At 47.9% G+C, this 23,108-nt stretch overlaps 1 protein-coding gene and 1 non-coding gene across 2 annotated transcripts in view; one reads left to right on the forward strand and one right to left on the reverse strand.

Moving 5' to 3' along the window:
• Positions 1-11,689: 11,689 nt before the first annotated feature.
• TTLL6 (tubulin tyrosine ligase like 6) overlaps positions 11,690-23,108 on the forward strand; it is a 30,697-nt gene continuing 19,278 nt past the window's right edge. Inside the window, exons 1-5 of the mRNA XM_038754185.1 lie at positions 11,690-11,954; positions 16,133-16,170; positions 16,384-16,502; positions 20,362-20,492; positions 22,639-22,795. Coding sequence (XP_038610113.1) covers positions 11,764-11,954; positions 16,133-16,170; positions 16,384-16,502; positions 20,362-20,492; positions 22,639-22,795 — 636 coding nt within the window. The 5' untranslated portion in view covers positions 11,690-11,763. The remainder of the gene's footprint in view (positions 11,955-16,132; positions 16,171-16,383; positions 16,503-20,361; positions 20,493-22,638; positions 22,796-23,108) is intronic.
• On the reverse strand, positions 15,952-16,089 carry LOC119935274. Its single transcript, XR_005453161.1, has one exon. It is a non-coding gene; the product is annotated as a small nucleolar RNA SNORA7 (small nucleolar RNA).

Below are 23,108 nucleotides of genomic sequence, written 5' to 3' on the forward strand. Positions count from 1 at the left end.
ACCCCAGAGGCTGCTGGGAGTTGTAGTCCTCTTTACCAGGCAATCCTCCCTAGCTTTTTAATAATAATAATAATAATAATAATAATTATGGTACTTGTTAAGAGCTTACTATGTGCCAAGCACTGTTCTAAGCGCTGGGGTAGCCACAGGGCAATCAGGTTGTCCCACGTGGGTCTCACCCCCTTACCGTAGGGGTTCCTGAAGGGTCAGTTCTTGGTCCCCCTTCTGTTCTCTATCTACACTCACTTCCTTGGTGAACTCATTCGCTCCCACGGCTTCAACTATCATCTCTACACTGATGACACCCAAATCTACATCTCTGCCTCTGCTCTCTCTCCCTCCCTCCAGGCTCATGTCTCCTCCTGCCTTCAGGACATCTCCATCTGGATGTCTGCCCGCCATCCAAAACTCAATGTGACCAAGACGGAACTCCTTAACTTCCCTTCCAAACCCTGACCTCTCCCTGACTTTCCCGTCACTGTAGACGGCACTACCATTCTTCTCGTCTCACAAGCCCGCAACCTTGGTGTCATCCTTGACTCCGCTCTCTCGTTCACCCCTCACATCCAATCTGTCACCAAAACCTGCCGGTCTCACCTCTGCAACATCACCAAGATCCGCCCTTTCCTCTCTGTCCAAACCGCTACCTTGCTGGTTCAATCTCTCATCCTATCCCGACTGGATTACTGCATCAGCCTCCTCTCTGATCTCCCATCCTCCTGCCTCTCCCCACTTCAGTCTATACTTCACGCTGTTGCCCGGATCATCTTTGTGCAGAAACACTCTGGGCAGGTTACTCCCCTCCTCAAAAATCTCCAGTGGTTGCCTATCAACCTTCGAATCATGCAAAGACTCCTCACTCTCGGCTTCAAAGCTCTCCATTACCTCACTCCCTCCTACCTCACCTCCCTTCTCTCCTTCTCCAGCCCAGCCCACACCCTCTGCTCCTCTGCCGCTAACCTCCTCACTGTACCTCGTTCTTGCCTGTCCCGCCGTCGACCCCTGGCCCACGTCCTCCCCCTGGCCTGGAATGCCCTCCCTCCACACTTCCGCCAAGCTAGCTCTCTTCCTCCCTTCAAAGACCCTACTGAGAACTCACCTCCTCCATGAGGCTTCCTGGACTGAGCCCCCTTTTTCCTCTCCTCCTCCCCACACCCTACCTCCTTCCCCTCCCCACAGCACCTGTATATATGTTTGTACAGATTTATTACTCTATTTATTTTACTTGTACATATTTACTATCCTATTTATTTTGTTAATGATGTGCATTTAGCTTTAATTCTATTTGTTCTGACGACTTGACACCTGTCCACATGTTTTGTTTTGTTGTCTGTCTCCCCTTTCTACACTGTGAGCCCGTTGTTGCGTAGGGACCGTCTCTATATGTTGCCAACTTGTACTTCCCAAGCACGTAGTACCGTGCTCTGCACACAGTAAGTGCTCAATAAATATGATTGAATGAATGAATGAGAGTAAAATCCCCACAGATAATCTATGGAGCTCCCAGGACCCTGGGCCCAGTTCAAAAGGATCAATATGGAAGGTGCACTATATCCCGCAGGGGGCCTAGGTGGGTCAACTGGTCAATCTTGGATGGAATTTCCCAACCCCCAAGTTCCCTTTCATCCTCTCCTCTCTGTATGGACACACGGAAATGTCAGTGGGAAATGAACCATTGTTTTCTAATCAGGAGGATGATCCACCACCTATAATTCCTTATCCTTGATCCCTTGCCCAGAGAGGTGAGGGGAGCATTTTCTCTTCTCCCACTCCCTTGTGCACTGCGCTGATTCCCTTTATTCATCCTCCCTCCCAGCCCCACAGCACTGATGTACATATCTGTCATTTATTTATTTCTATTAATGTCTGCCTCCCCCTCTAGACTCATTGTGGCAGGGACTGTGGTTGTTGTTATATTGTACTCTCCCAAGTGCTTAGTACAGTGCTCTGCACCCAGTAAGTGCTCCATAAATACGACTGAATGATTGAATGAAGTGGAGATGCGTCCTTAAGACCTACTTGTGCGAGAGGCCTTCCCAGGCTAAGCCCCCATTTTTCCTCTTCTCCCCACTCCCTTCTGCATCACCTTGGCTTGCTCCCTTTGCTCTTCCCCTTTCCCAGCCCCACAGCACTTATGTACATATCTGTAATTTTATTTATTTGTAGTGATGTCCGTCTCCCCCCTCTCTAGACTGTAAGCTCATTGTAGGTAGGGAATGTCACTGTTTATTGTTCTGTTGTACTTTCCCAAGAGCTGAGTACAGTGTTATGCACACAGTAAGTGCTCAGTAAATGCAACTGACTGAATGAATGGGTGCCCATTCTGGACAGTTTAGGGTTCCAAGTATAGGGAGAGTGAATCTAGATTTAAGTTCGTATTCCTGCTCCTCTTTCACTGAGGCAGGAGAACAGCAAGGGCAGGACCACCATCTTGGGAACACTGACTCTGCTTTGCTGGCCCTACCAGGATTCAACTCTCCCCTCCACCAACACTGTCCAGGCCTGCAGCTGACCAGCCTAGGGTTATTCCAGTCCTCTCCCCTTTCCCTCCAGCCTTCCCCCTCTCCCTCCCTCCCCCCAGCCAACTCCCCAGATGCCACAAGGTTTTTCTCTCTGTTCGTTTGTTCAGCGAAAGCACAGATGCTTCATAGCCTCGAATGGAGGCCCCTGGGAGTAAATATCTGAGCTGATGCCCCTCTCTGCGGGTCGATGGGTTCGCCGTCTATTCACTGTCTGAGACGGCTTTAGCTGTTCCCTGTAGCATCCTTGAAAGTAGAACGGGGCCCGGGCCGGAGGTATTAGCTGAGTCTCTCTGGCCACTCATAAATAACCGGCTGTCAAAGGTTTAATGGAAACCCTCTGTGAGCCGTAAATCTGGTTGTCACAGGCCTGCATCCCCTCCTCATTTCCATGACAATATCGCTCCAGTGGGATCTCAGGCGATAGCGTGTGCCTGGATGTCTAAATTGGTAGGACACCAGGGAGACGGAGAGAGCGATCGAGAGAGAAAGAGAGAGAGAGAGAGAGGGAGAGAAAGAGAGAGTGGGAAAGAGGGAGATAGGAACAGAGATGCATCTGTGTGTGTGCACTCCCGGGACATTGGGGATGGTGGGGAGGTAGTGGCTGGAACAGTTGGTCTTTCGGCAGCATCTGCTGGGTGGCCAGTGGAAAGTGTCACCTGGGTCATTTCAGTCCCTGTCGGGGGGGAGGGGTGATTCAGTGAGAGGCCTGCGGCAAGTTGGGGGCAGAGAATGTAACCCCAGGGAGAGAGACAGATGTGCCCCTCTGTCCCCCCAGCAGTAATCGTCAGACGGATGTCCAGAGCTTTCCGGCCCAATGAGGAAAAGATTCTTTGTCCCAGAGGAGCCCTGACCCGAGTGACCCGAGTCCGGGCCAACTCAGCCCAAATCCTGCAGCATACAGGCCCCAGAACAGCCCCTTGGCCTGCCTCAACCGCACCCATCCGCCAACCGGCGAGGAACTGGGATGGAGGGTCGCTAATCAATCGGTCAGTCGTATTTATTGAGCGCTTACTGTATGCAGAACACTGTACTAAGCACTTGGGAGAGCACAATACCACAGAAACATTCCCAGCCCAAAACAACCTTACAGTCTAGAGGGGGAAACAGACATTAATAGAAGTAAATGAATCACGGATATGTACATAAGTGCTGTGGGGCTGAGGTGGGGGATGAATAAAGGGAGCAGGTCAGAGCGATTTATAAGGGAGTGGGAGAAGAAGAAAGGAAGAGAAGGAGAAATGAAAAGGAGATGGGCCACACACCATCTCCTCTCATTTTGCCTCTCTCTCTGAGCGTGCCATACAAAACATATTAACAAAATAAAATAAATAGAATAAATATGTACAAATAAAATAAATAAATAGAGTAATACATACGTACAAACATATATACATATATACAGGTGCTGTGGGGAGGGGAAGGGGGTAAGGTGGGGGGGATGGGGAGGGGGAGGAGAGGGAGATGAAGGAGGGGGCTCAGTGTGAGAAGGCCTCCTCGAGGAGGTGAGCTCTCAGTAGGGCCTTGAAGGGAGGAAGAGAGTTGGATGGATGGATGGATAGATGGGTGGGTGGGTGGGTGGGTGGGTGGATGGATGGATGGATGGGTGGGTGGGTGAATGGATGGTTGGGTGGGTGGGTGGGTGGATGGCTGGATGGATGGGTGGGTGAATGGATGGATGGGTGGGTGGGTGGATGGATGGATGGATGAATGAATGAATGGATCAATCAATCAATCAATCCTATTTATTGAGCGCTTACTATGTGCAGAGCACTGTACTAAGCGCTTGGGAAGTACAAGTTGGCAACATATAGAGACGGTCCCTACCCAACAGTGGGCTCACAGTCTAAAAGGGGAAGACAGAGAACAAAACCAAACATACTAACAAAATTAAATAAATAGAATAGATAGGGACAAGTAAAATAAATAAATAAATAAATAGAGTAATAAATATGTACAAACATATATACATATATATGGATGGATGGATGAATGGTTTCTGGCTTGTAGGAGGGCGGGCCCTACTGAGAGCTCACCTCCTCCAGGAGGCCTTCCCAGACTGAGCACCTTCCTTCCTCTCCCCCTCGTCCCCCTCTCCATCCCCCCCCATCTTACCTCCTTCCCTTCCCCACAGCACCTGTATATATGGATAGATGTTTGTACATATTTGTTACTCTATTTATTTATTTCACTTGTACATATCTATTCTATTTATTTTATTTTGTTAGTACGTTTGGTTTTGTTCTCTGTCTCCCCCTTTTAGTCTGTGAGCCCACTGTTGGGTAGGGACCGTCTCTATATGTTGCCAACTTGGACTTCCCAAGCGCTTAGTACAGTGCTCTGCACATAGTAAGCGCTCAATAAATACGATTGATGAGGAGGAGGAGGAGGAGGGAGGGAGAGCGGCCCGCGCCCCACCCCCTTTGTCGGTGGGTCCCGGCCCCAAGCCAAAGCGTCCCGGCGTCGCCCGTGACAACCCTCCCTGTCCTCCAATCAGAGGGCGCAGCTGTGACTGCCATCCGGCGGGGCCAATGGGAAGGCGAGGCCTGGGGGCCCGCGGCCCGGGGGGCGGGACTAGGGGGAGCCTTGCAGCCAATGGGAGGGCGGAGGCCCCTTGCCCCGGGAGGCGGCCCGGAGATGCCGGTAAGAGGGGTCAATCAATCAATCAATCAATCGTATTTATTGAGCGCTTACTATGTGCAGAGCACTGGACTGAGCGCTTGGGAAGTACAAATTGGCAACATATAGAGACAGTCCCTACCCAACAGTGGGCTCACAGTCTAGAAGGGGGAGACAGAGAACAAAACCAAACAGACTAACAAAATAAAATAAATAGAATAGATAGGTACAAGTAAAATAAATACATAAATAAATAGAGTAATAAATATGTACAAACATATATACATGTATACAGGTGCTGTGGGGAAGGGAAGGAGGCCCCCCCTCCGGTCCCCCTGCTCCTTCCAGACTCCCTCCCCTACAAACTGACGCCCCTGACTTCGTTGTGGGCAGGGAATGTGTCTGTTATATTGTTAAATTAATAACAATTCCTAATAATGATGGCATTTATCTGCTGTGTGACCTTGGGCAAGTCACTTCACTTCTCTGGGCCTCAGTTACCTCATCTGTAAAATGGGGATTAAGACTGTGAGCCCCACGTGGGACAGCCTGATCACCTTGTATCCCCCAGCGCTTAGAACAGTGCTTGGCACACAGTAAGCGCTTAACAAATGCCATCATTATTATTTATTAAGCGCTTACTATGTGCCAAGCACTGTTCTAAGCACTGGGGAGGTTACAAGGTGATCAGGTTGTCATTATTATTTATTAAGCGCTTACTATGTGCCAAGCACTGTTCTAAGCGCTGGGGAGGTTACAAGGTGATCAGGTTGTCCCACGGGGGGCTCACAGTCTTCATCCCCATTTTACAGATGAGGTAACTGAGGCCCAGAGAAGTGAAGTGACTTGCCCAAAGTCACACAGCTGACAATTGGCGGAGCCGGGGTTTGAACTCATGACCTCTGACTCCGAAGCCCGGGCTCTTTCCACTGAGCCACACTGCTTCTGTGATCAGGTTGTCCCACGGGGGGGCTCACAGTCTTCATCCCCATTTTACAGATGAGGTAAATGAGGCCCAGAGAAGTGAAGTGACTTGCCCAAAGTCACACAGCTGACAGTTGGCGGAGCCGGGGTTTGAACTCATGACCTCTGACTCCAAAGCCCGGGCTCTTTCCACTGAGCCACGCTGCTTCTCTGATCAGGTGATCAGGTTGTCCCACGGGGGGCTCACAGTCTTCATCCCCATTTGACAGATGAAGTCACTGAGGCCCAGAGAAGTTGAGTGACTTGCCCAAAGTCACACAGCTGACAATTGGCGGTGCCAGGATTTGAACCCATGACCTATGACTCCAAAGCCCGGGTTCTTTCCACTAAGCCACGCTGCTTCTCCTTGTCCTCTCCAAAGCGTTTAGTGCATTGCTCGGCACCCAGTAACCGCTCAATAAATACGATTGACTGACTGAGCTCTCCCCGGCACTTACGTCCGTATCTGTAATTTTATTTCTGTTAATGTCTGTTTCCCCCTCTAGATTGTAACCTCGTTGTGGGCAGGGAATGTGTCTGTTATACTGTTAAATTGTCCTCTCCACAGCGTTTAGTCCAGTGCTCTGCACCCAGTAAGCACTCAATAAATACGATTGACTGACTGAGCTCTCCCCCAGCACTTATGTCCAAATCTGTAATTTATTTCTGTTAATATCTGTCTCCCCCAAGCAGCGTGGCTTAGTGGAGAGAGCCCGGGCTTGGGAATCAGAGGTCATGGGTTCTAATCCCGGCTCCGCCAATTGTCAGCTGTGTGACCTTGGGCAAGTTACTTCACTTCTCTGGGCCTCAGTTCCCTCATCTGTAAAATGGGGATGAAGACTGTGAGCCCCACGTGGGACAACCTGATCACCTTGTATCTACTCCAGCGCTTAAAACAGTGCGTGGCACATAGTAAGTGCTTAAAAAATACCAACACTATTATTATTAATAATAATAACCTAGTTATTGGTAGGGAATATGTCTGTAGTTATTTTGTACTCTCCCAAGTGCTTGGTATACTGCTCTGCACACAGTAAGCGCTCAATAAATACGACTGACTGACTTACCTCAGCCCCAGCACTTATGTCCATATCTGTAATTTTATTTCTGTTAATGGCTGTCTCCCCCTCTAGACTGTAACCTCGTTGTGGACAGAGAATATATCTGTTGTTATTTTGTCTTCTCCCAAGCGCTTAGTACAGTGCTCTGCACCCAGTAGGTGCTCAATAAATATGATTGACTGAGCTCTCCCCCAGCACTTATGTCCATATATGTAATTTATTTCTATGAATATCTGTCTCCCCCTCTAAACTGTAAGCTCGCTGTGGGCTGGGAATGTGTGTTTATTGTTATATTGTCCTCTCCCAAGCATTTAGTACAGTGCTCTGCATATAGTAAGTGCTCAATAAATACAGTTGACTGACTATGTCCATAAAGTGTAGAATGGTGGGGTCCCTACCTCTCAATTTCCCTGCTATAAAGTTGCTCATAGCATCACAGACACAAATTAATTAAGCCTCCGTTAGCCGAGGGCAAAAGAGAAATTGTCCAAAGGAACTGCTATTCCCTCTTTAAGGAGGAAGGGAATCTGCAGCCCAGAGAAGGGCAGTGAATTTGCCCTTGGTGTCCCAGACCTGCTAGAAAAGAAAATGAGGATGATGATGATGGCATTTGTTAAGCGCTTACTATGTGCCAAACTAAGCGCTTAGGAGAGTACCATATGAAAATACACAAAAACATTCCCTGCCCACAATGAGTTTGCAATCTAGAGGGGAAGACAGATAATAATATAAATAAATGACAGTTATGGACATAAGTGCTGGGAGGGGGGATGAATAAAGGGAGCAAGTCAGGTCATCGCAGAAGGGAGTGGGAGAAGAGGTAAGGAGGGCTTAGTCAGGGAAGGCTTCCTGGAGGAAACTTCCTGTTCTAAGCTCTGGGGTAGCTATAAGGTAATCAGTTTGTCCCACGTGGGGCCTACAGTCTTAAAACTCAGGGGTCTGCATTAAATTGATCAGTAGTATTTATTGAGCGCTTACTCTATGCCGAGCAATGTACTAAGCCCTTGGGAGAGTACAATAGAGTTAGTAGACACAGTCTCTGCCTTCAAGGAGCTTGCAATCTAGTGGGGGAGACAGGTATTAGAACAAATTACAGTAGGGGGAAGCAACAGAGTTTGAAGGGCTGTGGGTTCTCGGTCTCCCCCTTCTAGACTGTGAGCCCACTGTTGGATAGGGACCATCTCTATATGTTGCCAACTTGTACTTCCCAAGTGCTTAGTACAGTGCTCTGCACACAGTAAGCGCTCAATAAATACGATTGATTGATTGAGTACATTTTCAAGTGCTTAAGGTAATCTGGGCTGATCCACTAATCAGGGCGTCTTCACCACCAAGAAACCTGCCCAAGATTCCCCAGGTTAGGTGGGAGGCAGGAGAGGAGGATCTCCTCCAGGAAGCCCTCCCTGACTAAGCCCTCCTTACCTCTTCTCCCACTCCCTTCTGCAATGACCTCACTTGCTCCCTTTATTCATCCCTCCTCCCAGCCCCCAGCACTTACGTCCGTAACTGTAATTTATTTATATTATTATCTGTCTTCCCCTCTCGACTGCAGACTCACTGTGGGCAGGGAATGTTTTTGTTTATTTTCATATTGGACTCTCCCAAGCGCTTAGTACAGGGCTCTGCACACAGTAAGAACCTCAATAAATATGAACGAATGAATGAATCTGGGTCTTGGGAGCTGGGATAAGGAGATCTAAGATAAAGAGCCTTCACTTACTAGGGCACAGCTGATGCCCAAGAAGCAGCGTGGACTAGCAGGTCGAGCGTCGGTCTGGGAATCAGAGCACCGAGGTTCTAATCCTGGCTCCACCACTTGTGTGCTGTGTGACTTTGGGTGAGTCACTTCACTGCTCAGAGCCTCACTGCCTTCATCTGCAAAATGGGGATTCACTACCCGTTCTCCCTCCTGCTTAGCCCACAAGCCCACGTGCAACCTAAATATTTTAGACTGTGAGCCCACTGTTGGGTAGGGACTGTCTCTATATGTTGCCATCTTGTACTTCCCAAGCGCTTAGTACAGTGCTCTGCACACAGTAAGCGCTCAATAAATACAGTTGATTGATTGATTATCTTTTCTCTACCCCAGTGCTTGGTACAGTGCTTGGCAGGTAGTAAGCGCTTAACAAATACCACAATTATGATTACACGAGGCGAGAGTTCTGTTACTCTGATGGTTTCTTTGCCTCAGACCAGATCTGTGAAATTTAGTCCGGGGCCAGAGAGGAGTTCTTGGAAGAAAGGAGTTGGTAATCCATGTACATGTTCCTCTTCTCTTGTTAGCGCTCTATTCCCACCACCTTCCCCGTCTGTAATTTATTTGAACACCTGTCCCTCCTTGTGGGCAGGGATCTTGTCTATCAGTTCTATTGGATTGTACATTCCCAGCAGCATGGCGTAGTGGGCAGAGCACAGGTCTGCGAGTCAGAAGGACCTGGGTTCTAATCCCAGCTCTGCCACTTGTCTGCTTTGTGGCCTTGGGCAAGTCACTTAACTTCTGTGTGCTTCAGTTACCTCATCTGTAAAATGGGATTGAGATGGTGAGCCTCATGTGGGACAAGGGACTGTGTCCATCCCTATTTGCTTGTATCCACCAAGGAGTCTGGCACATAGTAAGCAAACCATCATATTATTTTTGTTATTATTATTATTACAATGCTCTGAACTCAGTAAGTACTCAGTAAATACAATTGATTGACTGACCCCAGTGACTAACTCTTCAAATTAATTCTCAACCTCAGGATTCATACAGTCTGCCAACTAGTTGAACATTTTAGCTTCCCACCCTTCCCCCTGATTCAAGGGAATTGGCGTTCTTTTTTATTCCCCCTAGATGAGTGGGCTAACTAAATTGGATCCCAGAAGATGAGCTGAGTCCCCTTGAGTTATTAAGTTTCAGTTGAAGACACCCCCACATCCTTTTAATTATGGTTAATGACAGAAGGTCCTCCATCACTCCTTTTCCATAAGCGATAAAATTCCACCATTGGTTTCTTCATCTTCATAGCATTCGCTGGGGCAAGACAACCCCACAAGGGTCCTCAAAGTTACTGTCTGAGTGTGTTTACCAAATGAAGCCATCTCTCCAGGATCAGGACCACGGGCTAGGCCCTGGCAACACCAACCCCGGAGGGAAAATCAGAGCGCTGATTGGCTGAGCCGGCACCCAGGGTGCTAGAGTGAGTGAGTGGACAAATGGGATTGGACCAAAACCCTCCAGTGCCCTGCAAGCCTGCACTTTATTATTATTATTAATCATTAATAATAATAATAATGGTATTTGTTAAGCACGTACCATGTGCCAAGCACTATTCTAAGCTCTGGGGTAGATACAAGTTAATCACTTTCTGACCATGGACTAGATCAGTCTATCCGGTGAAGGGGAATCGGCTACCTGAGCATCCCCCCCATCTTCCTTAATAATAATAATAATAACGTTACATGTTAAGCGCTTACTATGTGCTAAGCAGTATTCTAGGTCCTGGAGTAGATACAAGTTAATCACTTTCTGACCATGGACTAGATCAGTCTATCTGGTGAAGGGGAATCGGCTACCTGAGCATCCCCCCCCATCTTCCTTAATAATAATAATAATAACGTTACATGTTAAGCGCTTACTATGTGCTAGGCAGTATTCTAAGTCCTGGAGTAGATACAAGTTAATCACTTTCTGACCATGGACTAGATCAGTCTATCCGGTGAAGGGGAATTGGCTACCTGAGCATCCCCCACATCTTCCTTAATAATAATAATAATAACGTTACATGTTAAGCGCTTACTGTGTGCTAAGCAGTATTCTAAGTCCTGGAGTAGATACAAGTTAATCACTTTCTGACCATGGACTAGATCAGTCTATCCGGTGAAGGGGAATCGACTACCTGAGCATCCCCCCCCATCTTCCTTAATAATAATAATAATAATAACGTTACATGTTAAGCGCTTACTGTGTGCTAAGCAGTATTCTAAGTCCTGGAGTAGATACAAGTTAATCACTTTCTGACCATGGACTAGATCAGTCTATCCGGTGAAGGGGAATCGACTACCTGAGCATCCCCCCCATCTTCCTTAATAATAATAATAATAATAACGTTACATGTTAAGCGCTTACTATGTGCTAAGCAGTATTCTAAGTCCTGGAGTAGATACAAGTTAATCACTTTCTGACCATGGACTAGATCAGTATATCCGGTGAAGGGGAATCGGCTACCTGAGCATCCCCCCCATCTTCCTTAATAATAATAATAATAACGTTACATGTTAAGCGCTTACTATGTGCCAAGCAGTATTCTAAGTCCTGGAGTAGATACAAGTTAATCAGGTTGGACACAGTCCCTGTCCCACATGGGGCTCACAGTCTCAATCCCCATTTTACAGATGAGGGAACTGAGGCCCGGAGAGGTGAAGTGACTTGCCCAAGGTCACCCAGCAGACATGTGGTAGAGCTGGGATTAGGACCCAGTTCCCTCTGACTCTCGGGTCCGTGCACTAGCACTAAGCCAAGCTGCTTCCTTCCCTCCAAAGGTTCTCCTGGAGGTCGAGCCCAGCTGCTGCTGTCACTACTGACTCTCCCTCCACTCGCCCAAGGTGGACCTTTCCTTGAGATGCTGCAGGACTACCTGGCCTTTGAAGGAGAGGAGCCAGAGGGGGGTGAGTCAGACGAGAAAGAGGATGTGTTGCCAGAAGAATCGAGAGAAGAACAAGGATTGGCCGGGGTTTCCGTGCTTGAGTATCCAGAGCTGGCGGAGAGGCCCCAGGATGACCCCCAGCCCAGGAGGAAGAAGAGGAGAAAAAGGTCAGAAACAGAGTGGGGAGGTGGGAGTCGAGGCTCTGTTTTGGATGGGTCCTGGGTTGGGATTGGGCAGAAAGACATGCTGGGTTTGGGGGGGTGAGGGGGGAAGGTAGGAGGGGTGTCCTGGTGGAAACCACCAGCTTTTCTGGTTCCAAGTCCTCTCCCTCCCTCACCCTCCCCTGGTTCTTGTCTCAGCGGCCACACTTCACTCTTCTAATGCTAACCTTCTCTCTGTACTTCAATTTCATCTACGTCACCGCGGACCCCTCGCCTGCATCCTGCCTCTTGCCTGGAATGCCCTCCATCCTCAAATCTGACAGACACTCTCCCCTCCTTCAAAGTTTTAAGGCCTTTCCTTTCCTCTTCTCCCACTCCCTTCTGTGTCACTGACTTCCTCCCTTTATTCACCCCTAATCACAGCTCCACAGCACTTATATACATATCTGTAATTTCTTTATTTCTATTCATATCTGTCTAGACTGTGAACCCACTGTTGGGTAGGGACTGTCTCTATATGTTGCCAACTTGTACTTCCCAAGTGCTTAGTACAGTGCTCTGCACACAGTAAGCACTCAATAAATACGATTGATTGATTGATTCATATCTATCTATCCCCACCTCTAGACTGTAAGCTCATTGTGGGCAGGGAGTATGCTGTTTATTGTTGTATTGTACTCTCCCAAGGGCCTAGGACAGGACTCATCCTGTAATAATAATAATAATGGCATTTATTAAGCACTTACTATGTGCAAAGCACTGTTCTAAGTGCTGGGGAGGTTACAGGGTGATCAGGTTGTTCCCCGGGGGCTCACAGTCTTAATCCCCATTTTACAGATGAGGTAATTGAGACACAGAGAAGTCAAGAGACCTGCCCGTAGTCACAGAGCTGACAATTGGTGGAGCCGGGATTTGAACCCATGACCTCTGACTCCAAAGCCCGGGCTCTTTCCAGTGTACTACACTGCACACACATACACACAGCAGACAAGTGGCAGAGCTAGGGTTAGAACCCAGGTGCTTCTGAGTCTCAGGCCCATGCTCTATCCACTAGGCCACACTGCTTCTGGTGCTGTTTCTGGTGAATTGATTTCTGCTCCTCGCTGCAGTTTTGCAGCCTCCTAACCCCCTGCAGAAGGACGCAGGGGTCCTGGATGCTCAACTGGTCCAGTGAACCCTAAGCCCTGGGCCTGTGTCCTGGCTCCCTTTGGCAAACCATTTAATGCCTCTGTGCCTCAGTTTCCAAATCCGTATAGTCGGGATTAAAAACCCATTCTTCCTCCCTCTTAGACTGCGAGCCCCGTGTTGGGCAGGTACTGTGTTTGATGTTCCGGTATTCTGTGTACCCCAGCGCTTTGGCCAGTGCTTGGCACAAAGTAAGTGCTTAAAATATGGAGCAGCGGCAAGGTGTAATGGAAAGAGCATGGGCCTGGGAGTTAGAGTACCTCATCATCATCATCAGTCGTATTTATTGAGCGCTTACTATGTGCAGAGCACTGTACTAAGCGCTTGGGAAGTCCAAATTGGCAACATATAGAGACAGTCCCTACCCAACAGTGGGCTCACAGTCTAAAAGGGGGAGACAGAGAACAAAACCAAACATACTAACAAAATAAAATAAATAGGATAGATATGTACAAGTAAAATAAATAAATAAATAAATAGAGTAATAAATATGTACAACCATATATACATATATACAGGTGCTGTGGGGAAGGGAAGGAGGTAAGATGGGGGGATGGAGAGGGGGACGAGGGGGAGAGGAAGGAAGGGGCTCAGTGTGGGAAGGCCTCCTGGAGGAGGTGAGCTCTCAACAGGGCCTTGAAGGGAGGAAGAGCGCTAGCTTGGCGAATGGACAGAGGGAGGGCATTCCAGGCCTGGGTTCTAATCTCGGTTCGACCAATTGTTTGCTGTGTGACCGTGGTCAAGATGCATCATTTCTCTGTGCCTCAGTTGCCTCGACTGTAAAATGGGGATTAAATACCTGTTCTGCCTCCTACTTAGAGTGTGAGCCCCACATGGGATAGGGAATGTGTCCAACCTAATTAACTTGTGCTTATCCCAGTGCTTAGAGCAGTGTTTGACACATAGTAAGTGGTTGACAAATATAAAAAATATATACCACCATTATTATTATTATTATTATTAGCCCCTTCCTTTCCTCCAAAGATCCTGTGCCATTGGCCAAGCTCTGTACTAAACACGGGGGTAGATACGATATCATCAGGTCCCAAGTGGGGCTCTGAGTCGAAGTAATAATAATAATAATAATGATGGCATTTATTAAGCGCTTACTATGTGCAAAGCACTGTTCTAAGCACTGGGGAGGTTACAAGGTGATCAGGTTGTCCCACAGGGGGCTCACAGTCTTCATCCCCATTTTACAGATGAGGTAACTGAGGCCCAGAGAAGTGAAGTGACTTGCCCAAAGTCACACAGCTGACAAGTGACAGAGCCGGGATTTGAACCCACGACCTCTGACTCCAAACCCCGGGCTCTTTCCACTGAGCCACGCTGCTAAAACAAGTATTGAATCCCCAGAGAGAAGCAGCGTGGCTCAGTGGAAAGAGCGCGGGCTTGGGAGTCAGAGGTCATACGGGTTCGAATCCCGCCTCCCCCACATGTCTGCTGTGTGACCTTGGGCAAGTCACTTCACTTCTCTGTGCCTCAGTTCCCTCATCTGTAAAAGGGGGATTAAGACTGTGAGCCCGGCATGGGACAACCTGATTACCTTGTATCTTCCCCAGCGCTTAGAACAGTGCTTGGCACATAGTAAGTGCTTAACAAATACCAACATTATTATTATTATTATTTTCAGTTGAGGAAACTGACGCATAGAAAAGTAAACTGATTTGCCCAAGGTCACAAAGCAGGCAAGTCTGGAGGGCAGTCTGCCCAGGCCCTGGGATAAAAGTCCTACCTCAGCACATGGGTGCTCCCGAGGGCTGGCAGGGTACGTTAACTTCCCACAGGACTCGTTTTTGCTCAGATCCTCAAAAATTTGGATCACCCGGGAAAAGCAGGCCCTTGTCCACTTCAGTTCCATGTTCCCAATTATTTTTCTGGACTCTCTGCCCTGTCGTCACTGTGGCTAAACCTAATAATAATAATGGTATTCGTTAAGTGCTTGCTATGTATCAAGCACTGTTCTAAACCTCCCCCCACATCCCAGGCAGAGCCTGTTGACTAGGCCCAAGACTACTTCCCAAGCGCTTAGTACAGTGGTCTGCCCACAGTAAGCACTCAATAAATTTGATTGAATAAATGAATGAAAGGACAGGCTAACCCCCTGACCCAGGGCTGCCTATCACTGGTTTTCTGTAGACTGTGAGCCCACTGTTGGGTAGGGACCATCTCTATGTGTTGCCAACTTGTACTTCCAAGCGCTTAGAACAGTGCTGTGCACACAGAAAGTGCTCAATAAATACGATTGATTGATTGATTGATTGATTCTGGCCCGTCTTGTGCCTTGTCTTACGCTGTCAAAGTCATCTCCTACCCACAGCGACGCCATGGACACATCTTTCCCAGACTGCCCCATCCCCGTCTGCAATAATTCTGGTAGCGTATCCATACAGTTTTCTTGGTAATAATCCAGAAACGGTTTACCATCACCTCCTTCCGTGCAGTCAACTTGAGTCTCCGCCCTCGACTCTCTCCCGTACCGCTGCTGCCCGGAACAGGGGAGTTTTAAGAGAAGCAGCGTGGCTCGGTGGAAAGAGCCCGGGCTTTGGAGTCAGAGGTCATGGGTTCAAATCCCGGCTCCGCCACTTGTCGGCTGTGTGACTTTGGGCAAGTCACTTCACTTCTCTGAGGCTCAGTTCCCTCATCTGGAAAATGGGGATGAAGACTGTGAGCCCCCCCATGGGACAACCTGATCACACTGTAACCTCCCCAGCGCTTAGAACAGTGCTTTGCACATAGTAAGCGCTTAACAAATGCCATCATCATTATTATTATTATTATTATTATTATTATTATTATTATTGTTGTTATTATTTTGACTTGTAGCAGATTGCCTTCCACTCGCTAGCCACTGCCCAAGCTAGGAATGGAATGGGCATGCCTCTGCTGGACTTGTCCTCCAGTAGTCGAGACTGGTGAAGTACTGGAAACTCTCCAGGTGCGACCCTGAGAGGGGGCCCCTGTCTTGCTGTTCTTTATTTTTTTTATCTCTTGCCCAGATCAGTGATCAACCTTTCCAGCTGCCGGTATGAGAGCGGTGAGTTCCAAGAAATCCAAAGTGGGGATACTGGGAGAGTGGGGAGAGCAGCCTCTGGCGCTTGAGTACAAAAGACATCCTCCTCCCTCAACCCTCCGCACCCTTTCTCGGCGGTGGTGGGACGGGGGCGACTCCCCTTTGCGCCTTTGAACTCTGACCTCTGTCCCGCTTCTCGGGCCCACCTGCTGCTGGGACTCCGTGTCTCCGACTCAGTGCGGCGAGCTGCCCAACGGGTCGGCCTGCGAGAGGGAGGAGATCACGAAGAGTGGACTCTCTACTGGACGGACTTCTCGGTCTCCCTGGATCGGGTGATGGAGATGAAATGCTACCAGGTGAGCGGAGCTGGACCGTAGTAATAGTGACCGCAGTGAGAAGCAGCGTGGCTCAGTGGAAGGAGCCCGGGCTTGGGAGTCAGAGGTCATGGGTTCAGATCCTGGCTCCGCCAATTGTCAGCTGTGTGACTTTGGGTAAGTCACTTAACTTCTCTGTGCCTCAGTTACCTCATCTGTAAAATGGGGGTTAAGACGGTGAGCCCCATGTGGGACAACCTAATTACCTTGTATCTCCCCCAGTGCTTAGAACAGTGCTAGTAAGTGCTGAACAAATACAATTATTATAACTATTATTATTAATTATATATAGTATACTGTACTATAATATATAATATACTATACTGTTATTATTAATTATATATACTATACTATAATATACTATAATAATAGTAATAATAATTGTGGTATTTGTTCAGTGCTTACTAGGTGTCAGACACTGTTCAAAGTACGCTCGCAATCTAAGTAGAAAGGGGAACAGGTATTGAATCCCCGTTTTACAGATGAGGAAATTGAGACACTGTAACTGAGACTATTACAATAATAATAATAGTGGTGTTCGTTAAGTGCTTACTATGTGCCAGGCACTGTACTAAGCCCTGGGGTGAATACAAGCAAATTGGGTTGGACACAGTCCCTGTCCCATGCAGGGCTCACAGTCTAACTCCCCATTTTACAGCTGAGGGAACTGAGGTCCAGATAAGTGAAGTGACTTGCCCAGGGTCACACAGCAGACAGATATTGGAGCTGGGATTAGAACTCAGGCCCTCCTGAGTCCCAGGCCCATGCTCTATCCGAGAGGAGGGAGCAAGGTGGCTGGGGGTTTCTGAGGGTGTCTGGATCTCCGAGTCCTCTCCCTAGGCCAACAATAACAATGATAAAAGTAGTGGTATTTGTTAAGCTCTCACTGTGTGCTAAGCACTGATCTGACACAACACAGTCAGATCAGACACAGTCCTCGTCCCACAATCAATCAATCAATCAATCGTACTTATTGAGCGCTTACTATGTGCAGAGCACTGTACTAAGCGCTTGGGAAGTACAAATTGGCAACACATAGAGACAGTCCCTACCCAACAGTGGGCTCACAGTCTAAAAGGGGGAGACAGAGAACAGAACCAAACATACCAACAAAATAAAATAAATAGGATAGAAATGTACAAGTAAAATAAATAAAGAAATAAATAAACAGAGTAATAAATATGTACAACCATATATACATATATACAGGTGCTGTGGGGAAGGGAAGGAGGTAAGATGGGGGGATGGAGAGGGGGACGAGGGGGAGAGGAGGGAAGGGGCTCAGTCTGGGAAGGCCTCCTGGAGGAGGTGAGCTCTCAGCAGGGCCTTGAAGGGAGGAAGAGAGCTAGCTTGGCGGATGGGCAGAGGGAGGGCATTCCAGGCCCGGGGGATGACGTGGGCCGGGGGTCGACGGCGGGACAGGCGAGAACGAGGTACAGTGAGGAGATTAGCGGTGGAGGAGCGGAGGGTGCGGGCTGGGCTGGAGAAGGAGAGAAGGGAGGTGAGGTAGGAGGGGGTGAGGGGATGGACAGCCTTGAAGCCCAGGGTGAGGAGTTTCTGCCTGATGCGCAGATTGATTGGTAGCCACTGGAGATTTTTGAGGAGGGGAGTAATATGCCCAGAGCGTTTCTGGACAAAGATAATCCGGGCAGCAGCATGAAGTATGGATTGAAGTGGAGAGAGACACGAGGATGGGAGATCAGAGAGAAGGCTGGTGCAGTAGTCCAGACGGGATAGGATGAGAGCTTGAATGAGCAGGGTAGCAGTTTGGATGGAGAGGAAAGGGCGGATCTTGGCAATGTTGCGGAGCTGAGACCGGCAGGTTTTGGTGACGGCTTGGATGTGAGGGGTGAATGAGAGAGCGGAGTCGAGGATGACACCAAGGTTGCGGGCTTGTGAGACGGGAAGGATGGTAGTGCCATCAACAGAGATGGGGAAGTCAGGGAGAGGACAAGGTTTGGGAGGGAAGACAAGGAGCTCAGTCTTCGACATGTTGAGCTTTAGGTGGCGGGCGGACATCCAGATGGAGATGTCCTGAAGGCAGGAGGAGATGCGAGCCTGGAGGGAGGGGGAGAGAGCAGGGGCAGAGATGTAGATCTGGGTGTCATCAGCGTAGAGATGATAGTTGAAGCCGTGGGAGCGAATGAGGTCACCAAGGGAGTGAGTGTAGATTGAGAACAGAAGGGGACCAAGCACTGAACCTTGGGGAACCCCCACAGTAAGAGGATGGGAGGGGGAGGAGGAGCCTGCAAAAGAGACTGAGAAAGAACGACCGGAGAGATAAGAGGAGAACCAGGAGAGGACGGAGTCTGTGAAGCCAAGGTCAGATAACGTGTTGAGGAGAAGGGGGTGGTCCACAGTGTCAAAGGCAGCTGAGAGGTCGAGGAGGATTAGGACAGAATATGAGCCGTTGGATTTGGCAAGCAGGAGGTCATTGGTGACCTTTGAGAGGGCAGTTTCCGTGGAATGAAGGGGACGGAAGCCAGACTGGAGGGGGTCGAGGAGAGAGTTGGTGTTGAACTCACAGCCTAAGGGGGCGTGGATACAGAAACACAGAAACTTAATCCTCATTTTAAAGTTGAGGAAACTGAAACCCAGATAAATTAAGTGACTTTTTTGTGGGTCCAGGCACTGTACTAAGTGCTGGGTAAATACAAGCTAATCAGGTTGGAAACAGTCCGTGTCCCACATGGGGCTCACAATCTTAATCCCCAATTTACAGATGAAGTAACTGAGGCCCAGAGAAGTTAAGTGACTCGCCCAAGGTTACAGAGCAGGCATATGGCAGAGCCGGGATTAAAACCCAGGTCCCTTGCCCTTTCCACCGAGTCACTGCACTTCTCATAAACCCCTCCCAGCCCCAAAGCACTTATGTACATATTTTTAAATTAATAATAATAATGATGATGGTATTTGTTAAGCACTTACTATGTGCTAAGCACTGTTCTAAGCACTGAGATAGATGCAAGGTTACCAGGTTGTCCCGCGGGGAGCTCACAGTCTTAATCCCCAATTTTCAGATGAGGGAACTGAGGCACAGAGAAGTGAAGTGACTTGCCCAATTTATTTATATGTATTAATTTATCTATGTTTAATCTATATGTATTTATCCATCTGCAATTTATTTCTGGAGAAAATACATCCATAAAGTCTCTATGAATCGGAAACGACTCGATGGCCTTTGAAAATAATAATTTATTTATCTGTCTCCCTGTAGACTGTAAACTCGTTGTGGGCAGGGAATGTGTCTGTTTATTGTTCTGTTATAAGCTCTCAAGTGCAGAGAAGCAGCATGGCTTAGTGGAAAGAGCACAGGATTGGGAGTCAGAGGTCACGGGTTCTAATCCCGGCTCCGCCACTCGTCTGCCGTGTGACCTTGGGCAAGTCTTGTAGACTGTGAGCCCACTGTTGGGTAGGGACTGTCTCTATATGTTGCCAATTTGTACTTCCCAAGCGCTTAGTACAGTGCTCTGCACATAGTAAGTGCTCAATAAATACGATTGATGATGATGATGATGATGAAGTCACTTCACTTCTCTGTGCCTCAGTTCCCTCATCTGTAAAATGGGGATTAAAACTGCGAGCCTCACATGGGGCACCGTGATTACCTTGTATCTACCCCAGTGCTTAGAATAGTGCTTAGCACATAGTAAGGGCTTAACAAATACCATCATTACTATTATTCTTAACACAGTGCTCTCCACACAGTAAGTGCTCAATAAATTTAATTGAGTGAGTTAGCGTTGCCGGGATTCGTCAATGGAGGGGGAACTCACCCACGTCCCTTGTGTTGTCATCAGAGACATGTGAGAGCCTCCTCCCACCCTTTGCTTTGTTGCAGAAAATCAATCACTTCCCCGGGATGAGTGAGATCTGCCGGAAGGACCTGCTGGCCAGGAACATGAGCCGGATGCTCAAGCTTTTCCCCAAGGAGTTTCATTTTTTCCCCAGGACGTGGTGTCTTCCAGCTGAGTGAGTCTTCCTGTGAGCGCTCTCTTCTGTTAGTGCCCACCTCCTCTTCCTTCCCTCCTGCTCTCAATCAGTCAGAGGTATTTATTGAGTGCTTACTGTGCGCACAGCACTGCACTAAGCACTTGGGAGAGGCAGTATAACGGAGTTGGTAGACACATTCCCTGCCTACAACAAGCTTCTTTCATTTGTCTCCCCTTACCAATTATTCAATCAATTGATAGTATTTATTGAGCATTTACTATGTGCAGAGCACTGTACTAAGCACTTGGGAAAGTATAACATAACAATTGGTAGAGACATTCCCTGCCCACAGGCTTCCTCCATCTTCCCCCCGTTTTCAATTATTCAATCAATTGATAGTATTTGTTGAGCGCTTATTGTGTGCAGAGCACTGTACTAAGCACTTGGGAAAGTATAACATAACAGAGTTGGCAGACACGTTCCCTGCCCACATGTAGCATCCTTCATCTTCCCCCCTTATCGGTTACTCAATCAACAGATTGTATTTATTGAATGCTTACTATGTGCAGAGCACTGTACTAAGCGCTTGGGAGAGGACACTATAACAGAGCTGGTAGACATGGTCCCTGCCCACAGTGAGCTTCATCCATCTTTCCCCCTTATCGATTAATCAATCGATGGTATTTATTAAGTGCTTACTATGTGCAGCCTTAGCTTGTTGTGGGAAGGGAATGTCACTGTTTATTGTTGTACTGTACTTTCCCAAGTGCTCAATAAATATAGTGGAATGAGTAAATTCAGAGCACTGTTCTAAGTGCTTGGAAGAGGACAATATAACAGTTGGTAGACACATTCCTTGCCCACAAAAAGCTTCCTCCATCTTCACCCCCTTATCAGTTAAGGAATCAATGCATCAATGGTACTGATTAAGCACTTACTATGTGCGGAGCACTGTATTAAGTGCGTGGAAGAATATAGAGAATAACAGAGTTGGTCAGTGCATTCTGTGCCCACAACAGGTCTAGTGGGGAAGACAGACATTATCAGTCTTTCCCTCCATTTGTTCCTCCTCCTCTTCCTCCCCCCTCGGCTTTCTGGAAATGAAAGGAGAAGGGGTGGCTGAGAGACCGTAAACTTGCTGTGGGCAGGGAATGTGTCTACCTACTCTGCTATATTGTACTCTCCCAAGCACTTAGTAGAGTGCTCTGCACAGAGTAAGCTCTCAATAAATGTGATTGACTGACTGTCTACAGTAAGCCCTCAATAAATGCCACTGATTGATTCTCCAGCTCTGGACCTCTCTCCGCTGACAAGCTTACCTGAGCTCCCCCAGCGAAGCTCTCCCCAGGGGCCCATTTTATTTTGTGATGGTATTTGTTAAGCATTTACAATTTGCCAGTCACTGAACTAAGCACTGGGGTAGATTTAATCTAATCCGGTCAGACACGGTCTCTGTCCCACATCGGGCTCACAGTCTTAATCCCCATTTTGCAGATGAGGTAACAAGAACCAAAGGGTTAAATGACTTGCCCAAGGTCACACAAGAGGCAAGTGGTGGAGCAGGATTAGAACCCAGGTCCTCTGACTCCCAACCCTGTGCTCTTTCCACTAGGCTATGCTGCTTATCTCCTCTAAGAGGCCTTCCCTGACCAAGCCCTCCTTTCCTCTTCTCCCAATTCTTCTGCGTCACTCTGACTTGCTCCTTTATTCATCCCCCCTCCTTGCCCCACAGCACTTATGAACATATCAGTAATTTATTTATTTATACTAATGCTGTCTCCCCCTTTAGAGTGTAGGATCACTGTGAGCAGGGAATGGGCCTGTTTATCGTTCTATTGTATTCTCCCAAGCTTTTAGTTCAGTGCCTGGCAAATTGCAAACACAAATTGGATACACAATAAACGCTCAATAAGTAGGATTGACTGACTGACTGCTTCTGGTTCATTGGCAACCCCGGGGTTTGGAACATAGAAAAATTCATCATTAGTTCAGGACTACCGAAGAAGGGGTAGGATGTGTTATTAGCTGACCAGTTGATGGTATTTATTGAGTGCTTGGTACAGTGCTCTGCACACAGTAAGTGCTCAATGAATATCACTGAGACTAATTGACCTGCAGATACTTATCTTATTCCGTCTCCTGGTTTTCTGGCCTCCCTCATCTCCCGTCTCCCCATCCCCGCTAGCTGGGGGGATCTCCAGTCCTACAGCAGGTCAAGAAAATATAAGACGTACATCTGTAAGCCAGACTCCAGCTGCCAAGGGCGAGGCATATTCATCACAAGATCCGTGAAGGACCTGAAACCCGGGGAGGATCTGATTTGCCAACTCTATATTTCAAAGGTAAATCCTCCCCACTGGGATTCCTTACTGTACTCAGCAAATGCTGTTGATTGACTGGTTGAGAGAGGGTGAGTATCCTCTCCCTAGAAGAGGATACTTTTGTAATCTTGTGGGCAAGGAACGTGTCTACCAACTCTGTTATGTTATGCTTTCCCAAGTGCAGTGCTCTGCACATAATAAGCGCTCAATAAATACTATCAATTGATTGAATAGTTGGAAAGGTGGGGAAAGATGAAGAAAGCTTGTTGTGGGCAGGGAACATGTCTACCAACTCTGTTATAATGTCCTCTCCCAGAGGCTTCCAATAAGGAAA

This window comes from Tachyglossus aculeatus, chromosome 11 (genome assembly GCF_015852505.1).
Source record: "Tachyglossus aculeatus isolate mTacAcu1 chromosome 11, mTacAcu1.pri, whole genome shotgun sequence".
NCBI classification, from domain to species: Eukaryota; Metazoa; Chordata; class Mammalia; order Monotremata; family Tachyglossidae; genus Tachyglossus; species Tachyglossus aculeatus.